At 43.9% G+C, this 25,099-nt stretch overlaps 2 protein-coding genes across 2 annotated transcripts; both read left to right on the top strand.

The window, feature by feature from the left end:
* The first annotated feature begins 3,086 nt into the window (after positions 1-3,086).
* LOC125518057 (disease resistance protein RGA5-like) lies at positions 3,087-4,239 on the top strand. The gene is made up of 2 exons (XM_048683014.2): positions 3,087-3,219; positions 3,381-4,239. Exon 2 carries the CDS (start codon positions 3,409-3,411, stop codon positions 4,237-4,239), a length of 831 nt encoding a protein of 276 aa, XP_048538971.2. The 5' UTR covers positions 3,087-3,219; positions 3,381-3,408.
* An 11,021-nt stretch (positions 4,240-15,260) lies between these two features.
* Positions 15,261-19,485, top strand: LOC125543102 (disease resistance protein RGA5-like). Its single transcript, XM_048706347.2, has 2 exons — positions 15,261-18,330; positions 19,053-19,485. Exon 1 carries the CDS (start codon positions 15,261-15,263, stop codon positions 17,220-17,222), a length of 1,962 nt encoding a protein of 653 aa, XP_048562304.2. The 3' UTR covers positions 17,223-18,330; positions 19,053-19,485.
* The last annotated feature ends 5,614 nt before the right edge of the window (positions 19,486-25,099 follow it).

Genomic DNA, 25,099 nt, shown 5'->3' with positions numbered 1-25,099 from the left:
TGCAGCAAACCTCACGCATCAAATTATCTACCACACAAAAAATTGGAATTTTTTTTAATTTTTCTAGTATATGTTTTGATTTTCTTTCATCGGAGAGGGTGCAGCTGAGCCCGGGAGCCAAATTGGCCTTCTCCTAGGTGTTTTGGTGAACATGCTATTTATCTATCTTTAGTTAATGTTTTGAACTAACCTGTACTGACTATTGCACGTGGCATTTCCTTTGTGTTCGCCGGACAGGTGGGAGAGGATAAATGTAACAGTTGTGTTGAAATATATTGCTCGCCCCTTTCCATTATTTCGGACTTTTGGAGCAACCGGCTGGACTATGAATTCAATAATTTGGAGATGCAATAATAAGCCACTGCGGTCCCTATGGGACTTCTAGCCTTGGTTGATCTCCAAACAATGCTCAGACCAGGAAGCTAAAACTCCTACACGCACTCCAGCCAAGCTGCATTTTCTTTCGAAGATCCGAGCAAATTGTGTTTGAAATCTTGACCTAAAAAATGATAGAGCCTTTGAAAAAAAAAATCATGATCTTGTTTGCTACTTCTTGAAGCTAGTCACAATCATGCATTCCCATGTTGGATTTATTGCTTGACCCCGCAGAAGAGGTGGTGGTCACATGTTGTGTTGGAGTAAATGTGTGAACAAACAATTGGAAAAAGATGCATCGGGGAAGTCACTATTTGATCTGTTCACCTTTAATGGAGGCCCATGTGGAAATAAAACGAAACGACGACCCTAGATGAGTTTCCTGTACCTTACTGTGGGCGATTAAATATCAAGTACTCTTCATACTGTATTGTAATTCGCACCGACCGTTGGATACCTGGCTCTTCTTTTTATCCTCTGATTTAAGTAGCTAAATATATAGACCAGACCACATATATGCAGCGTGAGCACTAAAACATCTGTCGTACCATATTCAACATTAACTTATGTAAAACAGACCGTGAAACAAATAATTAGTGAATGCATATGGTTTCTAGAATAGTAGTAGTATTAGTTTGATAGTAAAGTAGCTAGGTGTTCGAAAATCCGCATCTGAGCCCGGGCTCAGATGCACCCGCTCAGAAAAAAATTCAAAACAAATACTAGATTTTTTTTAAAAAAATCCAAATTTTTTGTGTAGTAGATAATTTGATGCGTGACGTCCGCTCCAAATTTCAACTCATTTGGATGTCTCAGAAGCTCTCAGCAAAAAAGACAAATTGGGTCAAAACAGTTCGTGAACAATGAACTTTTTTACAGACCCCGATTTTGTCTTTTTTGCAGAAAGCTGCTCAAATGTCCAAACGAGTTGAAATTTGCAGAAAACCTCACACGTCAAATTATCTACCACACAAAAACATTGGAATTTTTTGAATTTTTCTAGTATATGTTTTGATTTTTTTTTTCATCGGAGAGGGTGCAGCTGAGCCCGGGAGCCAAATTGGCCTTCTCCTAGGTGTTTTCGTGAACATGCTATTTATCTATCTTTAGTTAATGTTTTGAACTAACACGTACTGACTATTGCACGTGGCATTTCCTTTGTGTTCGCCGGACAGGTGGGAGAGGATAAATATAAGAGTTGTGTTGAAATATATTGCTCGCCCCTTTCCATTATTTTGGATTTTTGGAGCAACTGGCTGGACTATGAATTCAATAATTTGGAGATGCAATAATAAGCCACTGCGGTCCCTATGGGACTTCTAGCCTTGGTTGATCTCCAAACAATACTCAGACCAGGAAGCTGAAACTCCTACATGCACTCCAGCCAAGCTGCATTTTCTTTCGAAGATCCGAGCAAATTGTGTTTGAAACCTTGACCTAAAAAATGATAGAGCCTTTGAAAAAAAATCATGATCTTCTTTGATACTTCTTGAAGCTAGTCACAATCATGCATTCCCATGTTGGATTTATTGCTTGACCCCGCAGAAGAGGTGGTGGTCACATGTTGTGTTGGAGTAAATGCGTGAACAAACAATTGGAAAAAGATGCATCGGGGAAGTCACTATTTGATCTGTTCACCTTTAATGGAGGCCCATGTGGAAATAAAACCAAACGACGACCCTAGATGAGTTTCCTCTACCTTACTGTGGGCGATTAAATATCAAGTACTCTTCATTCTGTATTGTAATTCGCACTGACCGTTGGATACATGGCTCCTCTTTTTATACTCTGATTTAAGTAGCTAAATATATAGACCAGACCACATATATGCAGTGTGAGCACTAAAACATCTATCGTACCATATTCAACATTAACTTATGTAAAACAGACCGTGAAAAGCTAGGGTTCCTGCCTCTCGTCGGTGCCGCCGCAGGTCCGCCTCGTCTCCAGTGGCCCTAGGGCCATGGGGTGCGGTGGATCCTGGCAAGGGTTGGCGGGAGGGCTTCGTTTTTAGTTGTCTCTTTCAGTTTTGTTAGGGTTTGTGTTCTGCTCAGGAAGGCGAGACGGCGGCGGCTCCCTGAAGATGGAATAAAGGTCTCCCTGTCTAATACCCGTTCCGGCGATGCGTCTAGCATAGTTGGTTGGCCTGTGGAAGTGTGTCTCCGGCGGATCTATTTTTGGTGGATTTGCTCAGATCTCGTCGTTGTTCGTCTATGATCGTGTGCCTCCCGGTTGGATCGTATCGATCTACGTTATTCTTCATTGATGGCAGTTGTTGTTCTGGTGCGTTGGTCCTATGGGGGTACGACGACTTTCCGACTGTTTACTATAACAAGTTGTGCCCGACTCCGGAACGGGGCTTCGGCTCGCTTCAGTGCTCGTAGTCGTCGCTACGTGGTCTATAAATCCGGATGTAGTTTTTATTATTTATAGTGTTCGTTGTACAACTATAATTGAAGATGAGTAGATCGAAAGTTTTCTCGCAAAAACAAAGAAGCGGGTGTGGCAACGGTCTAGATGCCTGCAAAACCCCCCACTTATCTTTGATTTGTTGGAAAAAGCGAGTCCGGATCAACTTACGGACCTATGCACAACCACATTGGTTGGTAAAATACGTACAGACCGGATGTATGTGAATGATTTGAGGGTTGGCGTTGGATATTCGCTAAATAAATGAATCCAGAGCCCAGACCAGATCCCTCACACCTCTCTCGTGCTAGTGCCCGCTGCTCGCCGTCATTTCGCCGTGCACGCACCGCCGGCGCCCGATCTTCCCCCGTTTCCTTCTCCTCGCCTGGGCTACTCCGCGGCTAGCGATCCTCCACGGCAGATCCATCCGGCTAGGTACGGCCCCATCACCCCCTCCTGCCCCTGTCGTGCTTCGATCTCCTTGCATGACGCCGCCGCCGTCGGCGTCCATTTGCCTACGCCGGCACGAGGTCGATTTGCTACTGGTTTGGTGCAGTAACGCTGGGGCTTACCCCCGTGAATCCATTCTCTTCCAGGGTTCGATCCGACGGCGATTCAACTAGCATGACCATGGCGGGGATTCTTGTGAGTGCAGCGACGGGGGCCCTCAACTCCATCGTGGAGAAGCTGGGCACTCTGCTGGTAGACCAATACAAGCTGCACACGGGGGTGCGCGGCGAGATCAAATTTCTGACTGGGGAGCTCACAGCCATGAACGACTTTCTCCTGAAGATGTCTGAGGAGGAGGACCCTGACCAGCAAGATAAGGTATGGATGTCCAAGGTGCGAGAGCTCTCCTATGATATAGAGGACTCCATTGATGACTTCATGCAAGACGAAGACGACAAAGACGCTAAGCCAGATGGCATCATAAAAAAGATCAAGCACATTCTGGGAAAGGTGGGGAAGAGGAAGGCTCACCATCAGGTGTTCCAAGATCTAAGGAAACAAGTCACTGAGGTGGCCGAGAGGAATCAAAGGTACCAAACTCGTCACGCCTTATCCAAGGCCAGAAATTTGACTGTTGACCCTAGAGCTCTTGCTATCTTTGATCTTGCCTCGACGCTGGTCGGAATTGATGAACCCAAAGCTGAGCTAATCAAACTGTTGATTGACGGTGTGTCGATAAATCGGCAACCGAAGCTGGTCTCCATATTAGGATCTGCAGGAATCGGCAAGACAACTCTTGCAAACCAAGTGTATCAAGACCTCAAAAGAAAATTCAAATATCGGGCCTTCTTATCCGTGTCGCGAAATCCAGACATGATGAATATCATGAGAATTATTCATAGTCAAGTTAGTGGTCTACATTTTGCTGACACTGAAGCAGGAAGCATACAACAAGTCATCATCAATATCACGACTTTCCTAGCAGAAAAAAGGTACAGTTTCTAACTTTCTATCATCAATTTAGGAGTACATGTTCTCCTCGAATATATATATATATATATATATATATATATATATATATATATATATACATATACATATATATATATATAATTAGGGAAGATATTTAGATGTTTCACATGAAAAGTTTACCAGTAACTTGCTAAGAAAACAGTTCCATGTAATTTCTTTTCATATTTTCTCGTCCATTGTTACAAAAAGTAATGGTTAAATGTTTGTAGTGAAGACCATGACGATGTCAAGTGAAGTGGAATGGGGAAAATAGCAACAACGACCTATGCTATGAACATATGTTTTGTGATTTCTGTGTTTTTTCTTTTTCTTTTGATGTTGTAGAATCTTCAAGACATCTCTACTACCTCCATCGAGTATATGACATAACCTTGTGTAAGGAGTACATCGAGTAGCCCCTATTGCTAACACACCCTCAGAATTTTATATACGTGGGAAAGGTTCATTTTCCTCCCTTGGCTCGATTTTTTTTCCTAATTCTTTTGGCTCCCAACCTCCGGTGATGCCCTAAATCCTTTTTTAGTGTTATATGCTATGGCTAGTTTTGGGCAATGCTATTGATAATAGGTTCACTCGAAGGCTTCTACTGATGTCACCATCTTCTTCCTTCACCTTCTCCTTCTAGAACTCTCTTCCATCTTCACACCGGATCCTCGCGTCCTTTCGCCAGGGGCGAACTCTCGCGCCGCCAAAGACCCTCGCGCTGCTGCTTCCCCATCCGCAGCTGCCGCCGGCGTAGGCCGCGGTGGCGGCGGGCCCGGCGCCAAAGGAATCGGGATCTGGATGCGGCGGCTATCTCCTGGTGCGGATGGGGCGTGGCCGGGAGGGAGTTGCGCGCAGCGTCCAGGGCGGCGCCCCTGGTCATGCGGCGGACACACTACCCTCCATGACCCGTGGGATCTGAGGTCTCCAGCGATGGTGGGCATGGCGGCGGCCGCGGATCTGGATCCCACCCAGATTCGTTGTCAACTCTTAATGTGGATGGTCGGTGGCGCGATGAGGGCTCTAGTGAGGGGATGGAGGTTCTCCGCCGGAGAACCGGTGGCAGCATACGTCTTCATGGTGAAGCTCCGCGATGTTCCAGCCAGCCCCAAGATCGAAATGACGCGGCTTCCGGTGAAAACCATGCCTAGCAGTGGTCTTGACGGACAATGGCGGCGTCTCTGACGTCGTTTCCTTCTCGAGGCATCGTTGTTGCAGGTCACGTCAACTTGATCGGGATGGTCCAGGGAAAACCCTAGATCTGGGTCTACCGGATCAGACGATCACTAGTGCAGAACCGGGCAATAGCACCGGTTCGTAAGGCCCTTTAGTGTCGGTTTAGGAACCGGCACTAAAGTTTCGGCACTAAAGGCCCCCCCCCCTTTAGTACCGGTTCATCACGAACCGGTGCTAAAGGGCAACCACGTGGCAGGAGCCAGCTCCGGGGGCCGGGAGCCCTTTAGTACCGGTTGGTAACACCAACCGGTACTAAAATGTTTGGGGGTTTTTTGGTTTTATGATTTCTTTTTCATTTAATTTTGTGTTTTCCATTTTAATTCTTTTTCGTTTGCTGGTATTTTACGGTACTACACATTGTACACGTTATGCATATATATATATATATATATATATATATATATATATAGAATTTCTCACAAACCATATTAATTCACACATACACACATGTATAGCTATATACAATTTCTCCTACATATGCATGTTGCCTTCGGAGCCAGTGGCATTAGCCTAATTGGTGCCTTCGGAGCACGATGACAATTGGAAGTGGTTCATGACCTGCTCGATGGGGGCGGTAGCGGGTAATAGTATTCTCCCTTCGGATTTATGACCTGGTCGAGCAAAAATCCCGCTATTTCCTCTTGAAGTGCTTCTACGCGCTCCGTTTCTAGGAGCTTGTCCCGCACCTCTTTGAACTATTAAGAAGGAGATCAATATGCATGTGTATTAGTTGTGTGACTAGATATCGATAATGGTGTAAAAATTGTGAATAGTGTTCTGACAAGCGTACCCATTCCTGTCTTTGAGATCTGCTCCTTTCGGACGCCATCATGCGAATGTTCTCGCAAACGCAGAATGCACACAGATCAGTCCCCTGCGCCTGCTTCAGGGCCTTTATTACGAGAATGGAATTTAATTTGATCAGATAATAATTAATCAAGCATGATAATTAAAGAGATGGCAGCTAGCTAGCTAGCTAGTACTACTTAATTACTTACCTTGGGTCGAAACCATTTCAGCTGTGGTTTCCATTCGCCTTCCGTGACGCTGATGAACCTTGCCCAAGCCCTGCCCGCCGACAAAGAAAATGAATAAAGGGGTTATTAAATAGTTCATATCATGAAATGACGAACTAAATAGGCCGAGATATATAGTTAATAATGATTGAAATTACCTGTTGACTATCCCAAACAAGATGTTATAGCTAGTCACTATTTTCTTTGAGTAGCGAGTCCAGTATTTCAACTGTTCCGGCGTCAACTTTAATGATACACAAGATCCGGTGAAATCTGCATGCACACATGTTTGCATGTCTTAATTAAGCGGGCATATGTAAGCAAAAACATGTAGCTAACTAGTAGGCAAAAACAGAGAATTTGTAGTACAAGAAAGTGTGACTCACTGGAAGTTGTAAGGAAGTAGTATATCTTCATTGTATTTGAGGCGCTTCAAGAACTCTAGCATGCTGTCCTCTACCTCTTTTTCATGATGCTTGTTTATTTTCCATGTGTATTCATTAACGGTGTTTGGGTCAATGAACCCAATGCCATAGCGTCCACCTTTTCTCATTTCATACATCTTCATCCTGCATAATACCACAGAAAAGAATATAGTGAGGATAATTACAGGTAATGATTGATCAAAAGGATCGCTACAGCTAGCTTGAGACATAAATTACAGAAAGAAATCACTTACAGACAATAGCAACTGACGATAGATTTGTCGAGTGTGTCTTGATTGTATAACTGAAACAGTTCAGAATACTCAACGGCCACAACTTTCTCATGGTAGTAATCATCCTTCTTGACATACACCATGAGGGACTCTCGATCGGATCTCTTGGTAATGTCCATGTACCATTGATGCAATTTATACATTCTCCTTGGGAGCTTGTAGACATCTTCTGGCTCGACCAAAGGTTGGCCCCGGACATATTTTCGTTTTATTTCCTCCTCTGTAATCCCAGGCATGTCCTCGATCTCGAGGAGTTGTCCAACAGTGATCTTGAGTTCTTCAGCCTGCATGATATGCTCCTGGGTTATTACCACATCGCCCACCTCGGAAACGTAAACTGTTTGGCCACAATAATAATGGGCACGCGTACTGTCATGTGTTGTTGGCGGCACAACAAGCGGGGGGATCGATTGCGCCGCCTGTTTTCCCAGCTGGGCAACGGTTTTCCCGCATTTTTTGACAGCTGCTTGTTGTTTGCTCGAGCTCGAGCTCGCCTCCTTCTGTAGACATTGTCGATGTAACTTCCTGATGTGGCGCTCATAGTCTGTGTCAACAGGCTTAGGAGCTGGTGATTGAGCCATACGAATGAAGTGGTCAACTACTTCCACAGGCACTTTCTCCCTTGGCGGCGGTGGCGGTTTCGGTCCAAAATGGGCGTCGAGTTCTGCCCGCACTATGGCATTGGTTTGCTCCTCGGTCCTGTCGTAAGTCCTCACAGGAAGAGGAGTAGTGAGGTTTGGACCATATTTATATCGCTTGCCTCCGCCTGTACTTCCTGTACTATGACCTCGACTCGTACCGCTACGCACCATAGCTGCGGGGTGTCTCTTCTGCGATTGCTGAGGCGCCGGAGACGGCTGACGGGGCTGAGTTGGACGAGGAGGAGTGGCCTGAAGCTGTGTCGGACTTGCAATGGTCTGAGGTTGTGCCGGACTTGGAGGAGGAGTGGACGTCTGACGATGTGTCGGACTTGGAGGAGGAGTGGCCTGACACTTTGCCGGACTTGGAGGAGGAGGAGTGGCCTCACGCGTTGGTGGACTTGGAGGAGCGGGAGTCTGCTGACTCGGTGGCGGACTTCGACGAGGATTCGGGCGACGCGGTGTCGGTGGCCTTCGAAAGATGATGCAATCCTTTCTCCATAGGATGACATGATGCATGGCCTCTCCCAATGTGTGCTCGTCGTCACCTCCAGGAATGTCAAGCTGTAGCTCCGAATATGGGTCCACCACCTCATCAACCAAGACACGAGCATAGCCCGCTGGAATTGGGTTGCAATGGAAGGTTGCCTCGGGGGAATTTGAAAAAGCAACGGCATCCGCCACCTTCATGGATATGTTCTTCATTTTGAAGTGTAGCTCATAGTTAGTGTTCTCCGTGATGCCATCCACGGGGCATCTATCCAGCACTGCGTCGCCCGGGGCGGAACCCACGCTGCTTCTCGGCATGGATGGGGCGGTGGTATCCAATGCTGGATCATCCGCTAGCTGCTGCACCTGCTGAGACCCCCTTTGCTGGCTAAGTGAGTCGATCTGCTCCTGCTGCCGCTGGAATTTAGCTGCCAATTCCGCTTGACTTGCTTCTAGGCCTTGAAGGCATTCATAGTCCTGCTTCCTCTGCTCCTCCTCCAACTTTCTCTTCTTCTCCTCCGCAATCTTCTTTCTCGCACGGGTTCTGTAGTCGGCGTTCCAGTCCGAAAACCCCTCATACCACGGAAGAGCGCCCTTGCCTCGTGTTCTTCCCGGGTGTTCAGGATTTCCCAGGGCACGCGTAAGCTCGTCGTTCTCTCTGTTGGGCTGGAACACCCCCGATCGAGCCTCTTCTATTGCAACAAGTAGCGCATCATCGGCTCCGTTCAGACATGCCTTCGTCGAAACATTGCCTGTCTTCGGGTCCAACTCCCCCCATGCGCATACAACCAAGTCCTGCACCTGGGGGGGCCAGCTCTTAGTAACCGGAGTGACACTTGCATCCTCCATCTCTTTCTCAGACTTATCCCACTTAGGCATTGCCACCGCGTAGCCACCTGGCCCCAGCTTATGGAACTTATCCTTTTTTTCGGCATTCTTCTTGTTTATTCTCGACCGTTCCTTAGCTAATTCTGAATCCTTGAATTTCACGAAATCGTCCCAATGAGCACTTTGATTCTCTAGTATCCCCTCGAATACTGGAGTCTTCCTTCCTCCCTTGACGTACTTCTCCCACATCGTTCTCTTGTGGTTCTGGAATGCAACCGCCATCTTCCTAAAAGCAGCGTCCTTGACTTTCCGTACATCTGCTTCTGTGAAATGATCTGGTAGGGTGAAATGTTCCATGAGAGTATCCCAAAGCAGTTTTTTTATTCTCTTCGACAAAAGTAACATTTGGACGTGGCTTTGCTGGCTTTCTCCATTCTTGAAGGGAGATCGGGAGTTGGTCCTTCACAAGAACTCCGCACTGACGAACGAACTTGTCCGCAATCTTCTTAGGCGCTAATGGTTCGCCATTAGGTTTGAATGCCTCGATATTGTACTTTACGCCCTCCTTCAACTTTTTGTTCGGGCCTCGTTTCGTCCTTTTGCCTGAAGATTTGCTCGATCCGGATGGCTGAAAGAAGAAAGATCGATTCGTTAATATATCTTCAACTCATTTAAAACATGCGATGATCACCAGATTCCTGCTTATATAAATATATATACCTCGCCGGTGTTTGTTGTTTCAGAATCAACATGTTCTTCGTCATAGTTCATGACTTCATCTTCTCGGTCGTCGCGATCGAATATCATATCACCCTCTCCGGTGTTGTTTAGAAATTCGGAGTCGTCAAAATCTTCTTCATTCTGATCATCATCTGGCCCGCGTATGATACCCAACATGGTCTGTTCTCTCTCTCTGTCGGTATTGTCTGCCATACCTTTTATTTAACTATGCCAAAAGAAAAATAATACAATTTAGTATAATCTCGAATAGTAGATATAATCTCGAATACATCGTCTCGAATAATAGATATAATCTTGAATACATCCTCTCGAATAATAGATTTAATCTCGAATACATCGTCTCGAATAATAGATTTAATCTCGAATACATCGTCTCGAATAATATATAATATTGAATAGTACATCACTGGCTAGGCGGTGGACACCCAAAGAGAAGGAACCCTCACAGGATCATAGATGAAGTGAGATCCCTGAAGAAACTGCCAGGTATTGGAGAACCTGCCGCCCTCTAACGCAACCATGTAGCGATGGACGTGCTTGTCCTCCTCCCTGACACGATGATGTACCACCTCCGGCGGGGCCGGCTCCCTCCGCACCGAAACTGGCCCACGCGAACGCCACCAAACAAGATCAGGGTCGACGACGGAACCCGGGGCCGGGTTCCTCATCAAGCGGCGCGCCCCTCCAGGCAGCACCTCCCAGTGCCAGCCCGGCGGAGCCTAGTCCCGGACATGGGTCAGCTGGACGTCGTCGCGGACGTGTCGACGGCGATGATGCGGGCCGGGCATCGTCGACAACAAATACTAGCTATATGCCCGCAAGAAGTAACATTTTTTTAATGATTGGATTTTGATAACTAAAATTTCTAACATTTCTATATAACACTAATTATGCTATCATTGCATATGTCAAAATTCTATATGCTATTTCATACTAATTAAGCATCTAACACTAAAAACAGAAAACACAACTTTTATACATCCATTAAAAAACTGAAAAACAACATTATATAAAAAAAATTCCATACTAATTAAACACTAATTATATCCATCTAACATGCATTCATACATATGTACTAGTGAAAAAATAATAATCTAAAAAATCTAAACTAATTAAACATACAAAATACGTATATACTAATATATACATGCATTAATTCATACATATGTACGCGTGTGTGTGTGTTCATCATGCTTGTGTGTGTGTGTATGGGCTTGGGGAGGGGCGGCGCCCATGGTGGCCGCCGGGGGCGAGGGAGAGGGGTTAGAGGGGGAGAGCTCACAGCGGGGTGACGGCGACGGCCGGGGGCGGCGACGGGGACGAGGGTGGCGACGGGGACGGGGGCGGCGACGGCGACGGGGCGTCGACGGCGACGGCGACGGGGCATCGACGGCGACGGCGTCGATCGATCGGGGCGCGCGGGCAGTGCTTCAATGGGGAAACAGAGGAAGAAACAGAGGGAGAATGAAATTTTCGTAAGTGTTGTATATATAGAAGGCACCTTTAGTACCGGTTGGAGCCACTAACCGGTACTAAAGGCCTGTTTTGGCCAGGCCAAGCGGCGGGAAGCACCCCCCTTTAGTACCGGTTCGTGGAACCAACCGGTACTAAAGGGGGGTATGCTGCCAGGCGAGGGGCACAAAAGTTTAGTCCCACCTCGTTAGCCGAGGGGCACTCGCACCTGCTTATAAGCCCCGCCGTCGCTGCTGTCTCGAGCTCCTCTCTTAAGCAGGCCTTCTGGGCCTACCTCTTCTGCGATGCCCTGTTGGGCCTACTGGGCTAGCGGGCCTGCATCCTGGCCCAACTTGAATTTGGGTTTCTAGTCGTATGCAGGCCGCTGTGGCCCAGTAGGTGGGCTTTTTTTTCTTATTTTTTTGCTTTATTTATTTTTGTGAATAACTTAACTTTGAAAATAGATTTTTCAGTGATTCCTTTTTCTTATGTTTAATATTAGTGTGTTTTATCATTATATTCAATTTGGTAATGCTTAGGTTATTTAAAAAATGAAATGCCTTTGTAACGGATGAGTTTTCGTCTGAAACCCTGATACTTCGAAACAGATTGTCCATTTTGTACACGAAGTGCATCCAGTTTTTGCGGTAACCCTCTCTACTTTTTTGCACATGCTATGTGGGTGAAATTATGATACCATGCCAACTTTCATCCTTTTCTGAGTTCATTTGAAATGCTTTTCAATTTCAGGGTCATTTAGCTGAAAAAATCAGTAAATGCATGAAAGAATTTGCTTGCACATAAAATTTCTTCGCGTTTCAAATGCCAAAACACATAACTAGCTACCCTAACTATTACAGAGATTCCCTCCTGGGTGTGAAACACAGAAGAAAGTGATGATAGTTAAGCCGATCACATCCCAGATCTTTGGGTGTGAAACTTTTTCTTCGCGTGTGTCCCTTTGCGTCGTAGCCATGGAAAATCTTCATCATTTAACGGGATGCTCGGGTCAATATTCACTGTGAATGGAGCAATTTCATCAAACTTTTCATAATCTTCTGACTTGTCTGTCTTGTCATCCACTCCCACGATGTTTCTCTTCCCAAAAAGAACTATGTGCCGCTTTGGCTCATCGTACGATGCATTCGCTTCCTTATCTTTTCTTTTTCTTGGCTTGGTAGACATGTCCTTCACATAGAAAACCTGTGCCACATCATTGGCTAGGACGAATGGTTCGTCTGCATACGCAAGATTGTTGAGATTCACTGTTATCATTCCGTACTGCGGGTCTTCCGTTACCCCGCCTCGTGTCATATTGACCCATTTGCACCGAAACAAAGGGACCTTCAAACCGCGTCGATAGTCAAGTTCCCATATGTCCTGTATATAACCATAATATGTTTCCTTTCCCGTCTTGGTTTCTGCATCAAAGCGGACACCACTGTTTTGGTTGGTGCTCTTCTTATCTTGGGCGATCGTGTAAAATGTATTACCATTTATCTCGTACCCTTTGAAAGTCATTATATTCGAAGATGGTAACTGGGACAGCAAGTACAGGTCATCTTCAATAGAGGTGTCATGCATGGTACGTGCTTGCAACCAGCTGGCGAAACTCCTGGTTTGTTCACGTGTAATCCAGTCATCAGACCGATCCGGGTGTTTGCAGCGTAGCAAATTCTTGTGTTCATCCATATACGGAGCGATCGACGGTGGCTACGATGGAGATTTAGAAGGCACTAAGGAAACCACACCTACATATGCAAACTAAGTGTTAGTTTTGACCTCAGATTGCATATAAATCAAATACTAGCACACACACACACACACACACACACACACACACACACATATATATATATATATATATATATATATATCCTCCCAAATTACTAAACTCACAAATTAATCACTATATAAAGCATTGCAAGAGCTAATCTAGCAATGAGAGATGAAAGGACAAAGTTGCTAACCTTTGTGATCATTTGAATGGATGGGGCCCTTCAAATCTTGACAAATTTTGGACAAAATGTGTGATGAGCTCGAGAGGAAGAGGGGAAGAACAGAGAGGAGAGGGGAAAGGGGAAGAACAGAGCGAGCTCGGGTGGACGAAGGGTTTATGTAGGACGACCTTTAGTACCGGTTTGTGCCAAGAACCGGTACTAAAGGGGCTGGAGGGGCCCCATTCTGACAACATCCTGCCACCACTCTCATTAGTACCGGTTCGTGGCACGAACCGGTGCTAAAGGTTCACCACGAACCGGTACTAATGAAAGCGGCCCGGCTAGCCGTTGGAACCGGCACTAATGTATACATTAGTGCCGGCTCAAATACAAACCGGCACTAATATGCTTCACGTTTGACCCTTTTTCTACTAGTGGATGACGACTCCTTCGGTGTCGTTCTCCCTCATGGGGGCATCGTTTTGGAGTAAGTGTTGGCTGAAGGGGACAAGAGGAGGAGTGGTGTTACATCTACCACAAGGCCGACGGCGGATCCCGGCGGCATGGCCTTGCATAGTTTTGACGACGGGCGCATGTGGATGGATACACATAGGACGGTGGCGTAATTTGGCGCCGTGATGGCATCGACGGCAGGCCTGGCAAGGTTGGTGCGTCAGTACCTGCTCTGGAGATGAATCGATGGAAGACGGCGGCGACGACGTCTGAGAGTGCGCCTGACCGGTGTGTGACCCTGTCCCGGCATTGTGGCTTGGTTGATGCATCCGGCTTTTAAATGTTAGGTTTTGGTGCGATGTCTGTTTGGTATTTGGTTCGGACATTCGGCACCCCTTCATAAAGGGGATAGGAGTAGCGACAGGTGTTGCCAAGATGGTGGCTTTAACCTTACTGATGTATTATTTTGTAAGGTCTTTGTGAATAATTATTAAAATGGATGCATGCATCGCCCAGATGCAGAGACCGGGGATATATCGTCCTTTTCTTCAAAAAAAAATTCTTCATACCGGATCCTCTGTGCATCCATATGGTTGTGCTCTCATATCTCCTTCTCTCTCATCCCATGTGACCCTGAGACCTCAGCCGCAGTTGTCGACCTCCTGTGACTGTTTGCATTACCAGCCACTCAAACCAGAAAAAATGTATTTTAGGGGTTATATTAAGTGGCTCCATAAATCGTTTAGAGCGGAAGTGAGGCAAACCAATAGTTCAGATCGGGAATGAACTTCTTGATTCTACTTGAAAAGCTGTTTGGATCCACACCTAGTTAGATTCTTTGTTCGCCCACACCACCACCTCATGGACTTCCTTTCTACACCTATTAAGCACATATGATTATTCATCATAATGTTTTGATCCATCCCTTGTTTGAAATTATGTCTGCTTGTCAATGTTACTGATCAGTCTTGATCCTTGTTTAAAACTGTTGCTTATCACCCAGTTCTCCGTAATCTGTCAAACTAAATAACTAATTAGCATGGATCAATGTACACACATGAATTAAATCTGTAGCATATAAATTGTACGGGTTTGCTAAATCTCATCTAGGTGAGAAATAACAAAGTCTCATCTAACTCCTATAAATCATTTGAGTAATCAAACAAAAAATAAAAAAATAAACCCGCACGAATCTTCATGAAAATCAAGTGGTTTAGGAGTTAGATGTGACTTGGTTAAGTCTCATCTAGATGAGAGCTAGACACACCCCTAAATTGTAACCATGGTTTGAAAACCGTTTGGCATAAGTTTCTAATTTTTCCTCTGCCTACCACCTATTTCACCAAAGCGCACGCCTTTTTTAACAATGATTTTCAACACCTGTAGCGTTCTTACATAGGAGTATTTTTTATGATGTCACTGTGTTCAAGTTTCTTTTTTTTTTTGTCTATCTTGCTGTACACTCTTTATATTAAAACCTGTTGACATCATCTTTGAATCCATGTGCAGGTATTTTGTTGTCGTTGATGATATATGGGATGTGGCTGCATGGAATGTTATTAAGCTTGCATTCCCCAAGACTAGTTCTCGCAGTATCATAATCACCACTACTCGTAGAAATGATGTTGCCGAATCATGCAGTTCATATTTCAGTGGCAATATTTATGGGGTAAGGCCTCTTACAGTGGTGCATTCAAAACAGCTATTTCACAGAAGACTATTCGACTCCCAAGAAAATTGCCCACCATACCTTGAAGAAGTATGTGATCAAATCTTGAAAAAATGTGCTGGGTTACCTTTGGCAATCATCGCTGTTTCTGGTTTGTTGGCTAACATAGAAAGAACAGAGGACCGATGGAACCAAATGAAACATTCAATTTGTCGTGCACTTGAAACAAATCCTTACATTGAAGGAATGATGAAGATATTATCATTTAGTTATTTTGATCTGCCTCCTTATCTAAAGAATTGTCTCTTATATGTGAGTATGTTTTCGGAAGATTCTTTTATTGAGAAGTATGATTTGATAAGGAGGTGGATAGGTGAAGGATTCATTCAAAAAGAAGACGGATATACAACACATGAGGTAGGAGAAAGGTGTTTTAACGAACTCGTCAATAGGTGTTTGATCCAACCCGTCGAGACAAATGAATATGGTAAAGTGAAGGACTGCCGAGTTCATGACATAATTCTTGATTTCATAATATCCAAGTCCACCGAAGAGAACTTCATTACTTTCCTTAGTACTCCCATTCCGACAACTGGGACAGAAAGCAAAGTCATTCGTCGATTATTTTTGCAAGGCGTCAAGGAAGGAAATTCAACAATACCAACGACAGGTTTGGATCTGTCCCATGTCCGATCAGTCTCTGGATCTTTTGTGGAAATGCCTTCTTTGGAGAAGTTTAGACATCTGCGTGTTCTCAACTTACACGATTACCAACGATTGGGAGAACAAAATCTTGAAAATATAGTGAGGCTGTTCCAGCTAAGGTACCTGAGCTTCAGACATATAGGAATAAGAAAGCTCCCAGAACAAATTGGACGTTTAGGGTGCTTAGAGATCCTGGACCTAAGAGAAACTGATGTAATGGAATTACCTGCATCTATTGTTAATCTCAGAAAATTATCACATCTACTTGTTGATGTTGGTGTTAAATTTCCTGATGGTGTTGCGAACATGCAAGCATTGGAGACGTTGAAATTGGTCAGTGTCTCCAGACAATCATTAGACTTTCTGTCGAGCCTTGGCCAGCTGAAAAATTTGAGGAATCTGGTCCTTCACATTAGGTTCAATGTTAATTCTGACACTGGGCATACAAATGTGATTGGGGAGGTCATCTCTTCCCTGTGTAAGCTAGGCACCCAGAACCTTCGCTCTCTGACTATTATGGATTTGAGCGGCCTCTTACAGGAACCTTTGTGCCTGCCTACCCTCGAGAAACTTATCAACTGCTCTTTAGCCATCCCGCAGATTCCGAAATGGCTGAGCTCCCTCAAAAACCTCCAACAGTTAATCCTTCAAGTGGATGGAGTCAAGCAGGATGACCTATGCATGCTTGGGGCCTTACCCACTCTGCTCATTCTGCACCTCACGCAGAGAACAGAGTCAAGGAATAAGCTCAGAATAAGTGGTGAAGTTGGGTTCCGGTCATTGGGGATTTTTATTTATGATGGAAATGGTGTTTCCCCGGTAGCTCTGATATTTGCCGCAGGATCCATGCCCAAGCTAGAAAAACTCAAGCTTGTTTGCCACGTAAATGAATCTGACTCTCCGAGCTTTGGAATCGAGAACCTCCCCTGCCTGCGTACTGTCAAATGCTTTGTAAATGGCAACGATGGCATTGTTGAAGCCGTAGAAACTGCCGTGGAGACAGCAGCAAGCACACATCCCAACCACCCTAGTCTAGGCTTTTGGAAAGGTAACAGTATAGTTTTCTCCCGACTGCCCAGCTTTGATTAAACAAGCCAAGGCCCAGGAAAGGGGGAGTTGCCGCTGGACCTGTAAATATTTACCCGGTGCGTATATCATCAGCATGCTAATATATCCTTCTCCCTTTTATGATGCATGAACCGATACATTAGTAGTACTATATTATTTAGTTTTTTTTATAGAAAAGGAGGATTAACCCCGGCCTCAGCATAACTATCTTATTTAGTTGGTAGTATAATTTATTTCTAGGTTAAGCAGCAGTCTCTTGCTGGTCAAGTATATGCATTGAATTGTCATGAGTACTTGTTGGTCGGGCGACACCCAGATTTGAACTGGGGATAAAGGATTTGCAGTCCCTTGCCTTACCGTAACAACATCCAAGTTGCCATCCAAAAATGCATATGTTGTCTTGCATCTCAAAGATAAGTATTCAAATGTGTCTTAATTTTGGTAGTTGTCGCTCCCAGCGCCAGATAACTGATGCGCGCTTCAGATAGACCACAAACTAGTGGTACACATGTGAGGTTCTTGCACAAACTTTCCGCATTCGCGTACGGGCCTTTTTCTTGTGGTGATGGGAGGAAGATGACAGGCCAACTAGTTGTGCTGTTGCTACACATTGTGTATACCTTGAATTGGCTAGTGGTACATTTTGAAGTTCTCTTCTAAAAGTGGTGTGTTAATTATTTGGTCCTGCCCAACTTTACTAGAACTATATATATCATTTCTGTCTGCACTCCATTAGAAATGCATTCTTAGTTAAATATTTCCTTCTGCAAGCATAGACGTTCTTTGGCAAGGTTGACATCAACCAAGGAAATGCCTTTGTGCCACTGTCGCACTATCTACACTTCATGCGCTTCTCTCATCTTTTACAGTTATATACATGCTTGCTATATTTGTATTGCTGCTACATTTTGATGTTATCAATTATTATTTTTTGCAGTGCTAGTCTCTAGATGCTTCAGTAGCAGATTATTATTTATGTGTTTTCTCTATTCGTTAATGAGTTGCATGAAGATGAGGCATCGGATCACTACAACCTCTCTCTTGAGGAGACTAAGACAATATTACCCAATTAATTTGGAAGTAGAAACCAAGAACATCAGAGTTGCTGCTAGATGCTTCTGCTTACCTGGTACATCATCTCAAATTTGAACAGGTTTTACAAGAAGTTGTAGCTTTATCCCTTGTTTCATACTTTTTCTTGGCTTGTGGTGTGAACTTTGTGTGTTTGGACTCTTTGCATCTTCAGTACGTCTTCAGTTTTTATTGACCGACGAATTCCCCCTTAAGAAAAGGAACTTCGCCTAATGCGCTTCACAAGCTATGACTTTGTAATGGCACTACTAATCATATCATCACACTTGCTTAGAAGCAGAGTACATGGACTAAAATTAGGCTCATTCAGTGCATAAGCAATGAAAAATAAGCTTTTTATTGCTAAGAATTTGTCTTGTTAACACCTGGTCCTGTACAACTTAGGATAATTTCCCTTGTTTGTTCTCCTTAATTAATTTAGTCATGTATTGTTGTTCATTTCCTTCACCAAGTTCTCTGGAAAGCTGAAAAAAGAGACCATTTCCATTAAAGAAATGGTGAACGAGCTAGTACTATTCCTTGAGCAATAGTTACCGTTCCCCTCCCTCAAAAAACAACTTGTCTTTGGCGAGAGCTAGACATCAAGGAAACTTTGTGCAACTGTTATGCTAGGTTCCCAGCTAGGCAAAACACTTCATAAGTAAGCCATTGTCATTTTCTCGGCGATTTGGATGTTGTGATTCTTAAAGTCTTTTACAGTTCAATATTCGTTTGCTATGTATATCACCATTAATTTTCGATGTTACCAATGATTTGCAGTGATTCTCTCCATATGCTTCAGTAACAGATGATAAATTTTAAGTGTCCTGGCTGGTGTTGGAATGGATACCTCTCTGTTCGTGAATGGACTGCATGCATGAAGACGATGCTAATGATGCTTGACATGGAAATAAACTGCAGCATGTCCTTGAATCTTGCACTCAACTCGGCGAGATGTAAATAATGCAGCACAGCAGCAGCACAATTTTGCCAAATTAAGTATTACCATCTCTGTCCGATTCATTTAGTTGTGAAAGCATTGTACTGGTGGTGGAATTTCAAGCTTGACCTATGTTTGCCTTTGTTGGCTCTAAGAGATATTGTTTCTTGTTGGGAAACTCGTATGAGATGTTAATTACTCCTTAATTATGGGCTATAGCACTAGGGTCTGCTAGCAACATTCTTCAGTTTCTTACATTTTCAGTTGTTAGAGTTTCTGCATCAATAAGCTCTACCTATGACTTGTTCATTTCTAAGCCAGTTTAGAAGTATTGAATTCATGCTCTACCCAGTTGCTCCAGAAGATCAAGCTGATGAGAAAGGATGGGCTATGCATTTATACTTGAACAAGCCCCACCCACCCCCCCCCCCACCCCTCTTGTGCGGCTCCCTCGGGTCTAAACATGGACCAAAGTGGGCTACAATTTTTTATTTTTAAATTGCACCAGTCGGGTCTTGAACTCGAGACCTCGTTGCTTTGATACCATGGTAAATTCATGCTCCAACCAACTCATCCAAAAGTTCAAATTATTGAAGATGGTCAGACATTATACTCCAACACTCCTGCTCATGCCTATGCTCCTTTGAAGTTTATGACGTGGGCAGTGGAAGCAGTGTCAGGCTGCAATTAGTTATTGCATTTACTGGGTTTTGAACCCTGAACCGATTGGTGAACTGGTTAGGCGCATAAATTTGTTACCAAGAGGTTCATGGTTCAAAAACTAATAAATACAATAAATAATTGCAGCTTGCCCCGACTTCCGTTGCCCACGTCATAAATTTTAAAGGAGCATAGACGTGAGGGGAGTGTCGCAGTATAATGTCCAAAGCTGACCCCTAGAGAAGGATCTATATAGACGTGAATGAGATGTTGGAGTATAACTTATCTACATAGATTTGGCAGCTACTTGTAGTTGGCATGAAGGGTCTTATCAGCCAACCATTGTGAACTGCAAATTAAATATACAGAATTATGCCAACTTTCACTCATCATCCTGGAACTTGGTAGCAACTAGTTCGTTGGAAATGCACAAGTTGTTTCTATCAGCAGAAGAAGTCCTTTACCAGATCTGTTGTCGATATATAAAACCATTAGTTGGGACCTGTGGTATTTCAGGTAGAGCTCCAGTGAGTTCGGATTAACAGTAAAATCAAAAAAAAAATTAATAAAATTTTGATTTTTTTTTTGCGTTCTAAGTGATGAAATTTTCATCGTGAGATCGCATTTGCAGAAGGCAGGACAAAAAAACGATACTCCGAAAATGCTACTTTCAAAAGCATTTTCGGAGCAGTGACCTCCTTCATGACGGGAAGCACTAAAGCAACAGGATTGCATCCCCTTCGTTCACAACCTTGTAACCACCACACCCAATCGGAGTTTGCTCTATCGGCCTCAAATAAAAGTAAATTATTGTACATGACCGTGTCCATAATGCGAGGGTGGCTACGATCCTGGTCATAGCAGTGTAGGGAGGCAGTTATCTATGTCAAATGCTGGAGATGATGGTTACGAACAAGGACAGAGCAGTCAGGTAGAAGGAGGAAATGCTTATGGTTATGAACCAGGGCAGAGTAGTCAGGTAGAAGGAGGAAATGCCGATGGTGATTACAATGGAGAGGTGGACGCTGACGAGGTAGATGGGCACATGCAGGACCAGATGGAAGAAGAAGACACCGATGTTGAAAGGGGTCATGTCGATGATTCTGACGAGTCAGATGAAGAAGAAAATGCAGAGGAGGTCCCGAATCCTCACTACACCATAACACTAATGCAAAGGCAGGTAATCTGCCGGGAGAAAGCCATTAAGAGGGCAGACAAACTGCCGGCAGAGTGTTTCTACCGGCAGATAGAACCGCCACTAGAACGGCTGCCGGGGATTACTTGTCCCGGCAGATAAACTATTCCCGGCAGTTTCTCTGCCCCGGCCTATATATCTGTCGGCAGATCATTTTGTCCTGGCAGACTGGTCATAGCACAGGATCTATAATTGCTGGCAGTGAAATTGCCGGCACAAACTAGTCTTCCCGGAAGTTAGTATGCCATCATGTTGTTTTCACTAGCAAACTAGTATACATATCTCTAATTTAATATCCACACTGCATCAGGCAATCAAAACAAATCACAACTTATACATATAGTTTCAATCGAAGTTACATATAGGCCTCATTCAAAACCTTGAACTTCACAAATATTTTTAGACTGAAAAAAACCAATACTTCAACATCCATACATGCGTTCAGTAGCAACCAGCTACAGCAGTAAACAAACTTTACATAAGCCGATAAGATTTCGAGTCTTCAAACTATGGTACACACATGGTTTAAGCTCATCACATGGTTGCAACCATCCTGTGAAATTGTATTATTCGAAGATGGCCACATGTCTCCAGCAGAAGAGTCATGAGCTTGCAATGCTTTGAAGGTATTACTGTAAAAAGAACCATTACGTAGACATCCAAGTTGACTGGTACAACTACTATCATGTAGAAACATCTTCCAGTGACGATGCCAACCTGAATAGATAAGATAGTACAACTGCTATGAGCTAATAACTTTGGTTAATGAGCTATATTGTAGCACATAAAAATGAACATAGGCTCAGACAACAAATACATACTTCCATAATAATCATTTTGCAAACAAAAAACCAAACCATAGTGACATTTTCAAAGAAAGTAGCTTACAACTACATATGGCAGCTGACATGTTTTCAAACTTCCCATGTGTACCAATCGTATTGCAGTTGAGTACGAATTCACAAGTATTGATACTTTCCATTACAATTCAAGCTATGTATAAACATTACGAGAGATGTTTCCTTCCGCACAAACAACACAGGTTCATGCATAATGTGTATGTAATTATGGAAGATAGATCATGCAAGACCATGAAGAAATCTGGAAGCATGATGCTAGTTGATGGACGAATCAAATGAAAAACAAGGATATGTGTTTCTTTTAATGAGAAGTAAAATATAAGGAACCACCATCTCTACGTTCAAGACAACCCTAAAAAGTGATAGCCTTTTGCCCTGTGATGCAAAAAGAGCGGAGCCACCAGGCAAGATACATATATCATTGACAACTTTAGTATCAAGAGGAAGTTGTATTGTACGAGATTCACGGTTAGATAGCATGCTAGCCTGCTGACATTGAAAATTAGCGGCACGTCATGCTAGCCTGTGATGCAAAACTATAAGGTGTTGCAAAAGCTTAGCGGTGATATCCATTAATTTGGCAATGAACAAGATTTAAATGTACCCTTCTAAGAACATGTTCTCCGCCTACACAAGGCACCTTCCGAGATTCTTCATTAATGTTTGTCCCTTTATCCAAATCAAGTTGACCATGTGACCATAACCGGCACATTATTAACTTAAAAAAAGTAAACACACAAATATATCTAAACTGTATCAGATTTGCTGGATTTCCAATTAAATGGTGAACTTTCTAACGATGCTTCCTATGAATCTTGTTATATACTTTTCAGAATCCTATTAATAATTAGATATGAGCAGAAAGGAAAGAAGCACCTCTCGGTGATTCAGTCACTGCTGTATGCTTTCATCTGATGGGGTATTACATCACGATCGATTATTCAAAACAAAGTATGCAACTCCTACAACTGAGTGTAATGTAACAATCAGATGCAACGAAGGAGCAGCTACAAAAGTAAAGTAATTTTTAAAACACAATTGCAACTCGATGTACCTCTGAACATTACATAAGCCATAGTTCTCATGCATCTTATTTCTTAGCTATTAGATGAGAATAAAATTGTGTATGTTCAAGGGATCATAAACGACATACATCAAACAACATCAAAACCTTTCTTCGAGGACAGACTAAAGGCACGTCAGTATAGCATACAATCTACACACTATAATTACCTGTATAGTGGGATGTTAAAAATGAATAGAACTACATACATATACAGGTGCTTCCTATTCATATGCTGCTTAGCTCGCACGGAAAGCTCAAGACTTTTTTCTCGGCAGTGAGGTTCTCGACAAAAATAAGGTTCAGTCCATGTATGTGAGGACATCTGATATGTGCAACAAAGTATATACTTTTGCATGTACCTAAGATGGTATTGCTCAAAGCGGAGGAAGACCCTCTGATCTCCTCTGTATATCATTACTTTGACACCTAAACGTTGCCCTTATTTTTCTCGAAAGAATTTTTACATATGAAATCAATATATGTAAGCAAAAAACTGGAATAAGAACCAAACATCCACATGAAGGAAGCACTTGTTTTTTCTAGCTAGCTCTGTACCCAAAATGATCAAACATGTATTTATTTATAGCAAAGTTGAATAAGAAAACAACCGAAGGTGCAAGAAAGCACTTACAAATATCTTAGCTTACTCCTAGCTAGCTTTCTGCTCAAAAGAAAAAAAAATCATATCTATATGACTATATCTGGAGCATACCTCAATTAATTGAATCCATCTTAGGCAAAAGCAGCACCACGGACGCAGCCAACCTGCAGTGTCTCCTATCTCCTTTAGCAGACAAAACAAGCATTAAAAGCGAAGCAAATGCAAAAGGAACCCAAACATGGCCAAAACAACACAAGAACTATGTTGTTGGCTAGAACCTAAAAACGAACAGAAGACTTCGCTGCCCAACCTAATTTCTACTTTGATGTTGCTATTACTAAAATGACCATATGTTTCAGGTCAGACAAGATACCAGGCAACAATTATTAGTAAAACATGCAGTACATAGTCGTATAGGCTGAATGTTTACAGCTGAAAATAGCACTTTGTAATAGATATTTACAAGTAAAACAAAGCGGCAACTGTTGCTAGAGCGGTCTGCACTGTCTAAGGCTGACGTTCCAGATACATTCTTCCATCCGAGTGCTCTGCTATTTTCTTCAAAGCAGAGGAAGAAGATTTGGCATATGTGCTCGACCATGTGGTGTCATTAATCATTGAAATTTTTAAATGGTATTACCTGTCATTCTGAGACACCAACATCTATTAACTCATGATTCTGCAAGGCACACACATAAGTAAATGTAAGCACAAGTTTCTCACAAGTATGTCAAGGGTCATTGCTACGTTAACAGAAAAGAACAGAAAGAAATACAATGGAACAGGAAGCACCAGGGACCATACCTCGGGCTCGAAGTACAAGAAGGGGAGGCCGGAGGAGCACGAACTGGGGTAGTACGGATGAAGGACGACGGGCTGGAGAGCATGACGTGACCAGGGGCGGAGGAGCACGCACAGGAGGAGGACGACCAGGAGGGGCCGGCGGCGCCAAACCTATCTCGCTGCACGCCCATCTCGGCAGTTCGGGAGAGGTGCAAGGAGACGTTGCAGCCCAGGGAGAAAGCATGGAGGGAGCGGCGACATTTGGGCGGCGCTAGGGATGCGGCGGAGGGCGGATCAGATCTGCGAACGATGGTACTTGACGGCGGCGGAGGAGGTTGCTCGGCGACAGCGGTGGTCCGGGAGGAAGGTTGGTGCGATGGGTGGTCGAGGGCTGCTGGGGTCGGGCAGCGGAGGGCGGTCAGCGGCGGCTAGGGTCAAAGCACAAGGGATTTGGGCTAGATCTGGTCGGGACGACGGTAGTAGGGTCGCAGCAGAAGGCGTTTTGGGCTTACTGGTGCGCGCTTTCGTGGTAGCGCGCTGTTGGGCCCAATTATTTTGTTTTCGCGCCATGAACAGTTCCCGGCAGATAATGGGCCCAGATTGAGTTCTCCCGACAGATAAAATGACATAAATGGTGGATATGAACGCCGGCAGTAAATATGTCCTTGTTGCTCAATTTCTACCGGTAGTTTTTCTGCCTGGAAGGACTTGTGCCGGCGGTT

This window comes from Triticum urartu, chromosome 7A (genome assembly GCF_056163025.1).
Source record: "Triticum urartu cultivar PI428250 chromosome 7A, HENAU_Tu73, whole genome shotgun sequence".
NCBI classification, from domain to species: domain Eukaryota; kingdom Viridiplantae; phylum Streptophyta; class Magnoliopsida; order Poales; family Poaceae; genus Triticum; species Triticum urartu.
This window is presented reverse-complemented; position numbering and strand designations above follow the sequence as displayed.

What these genes read in the sequence shown, in the direction of transcription:
- LOC125518057 (XM_048683014.2), top strand. Translation starts at nt 3,409, where the DNA reads ATGACCATGGCGGGGATTCTTGTGAGTGCAGCGACGGGGGCCCTCAAC.
- LOC125543102 (XM_048706347.2), top strand. Translation starts at nt 15,261, where the DNA reads ATGTGCAGGTATTTTGTTGTCGTTGATGATATATGGGATGTGGCTGCA.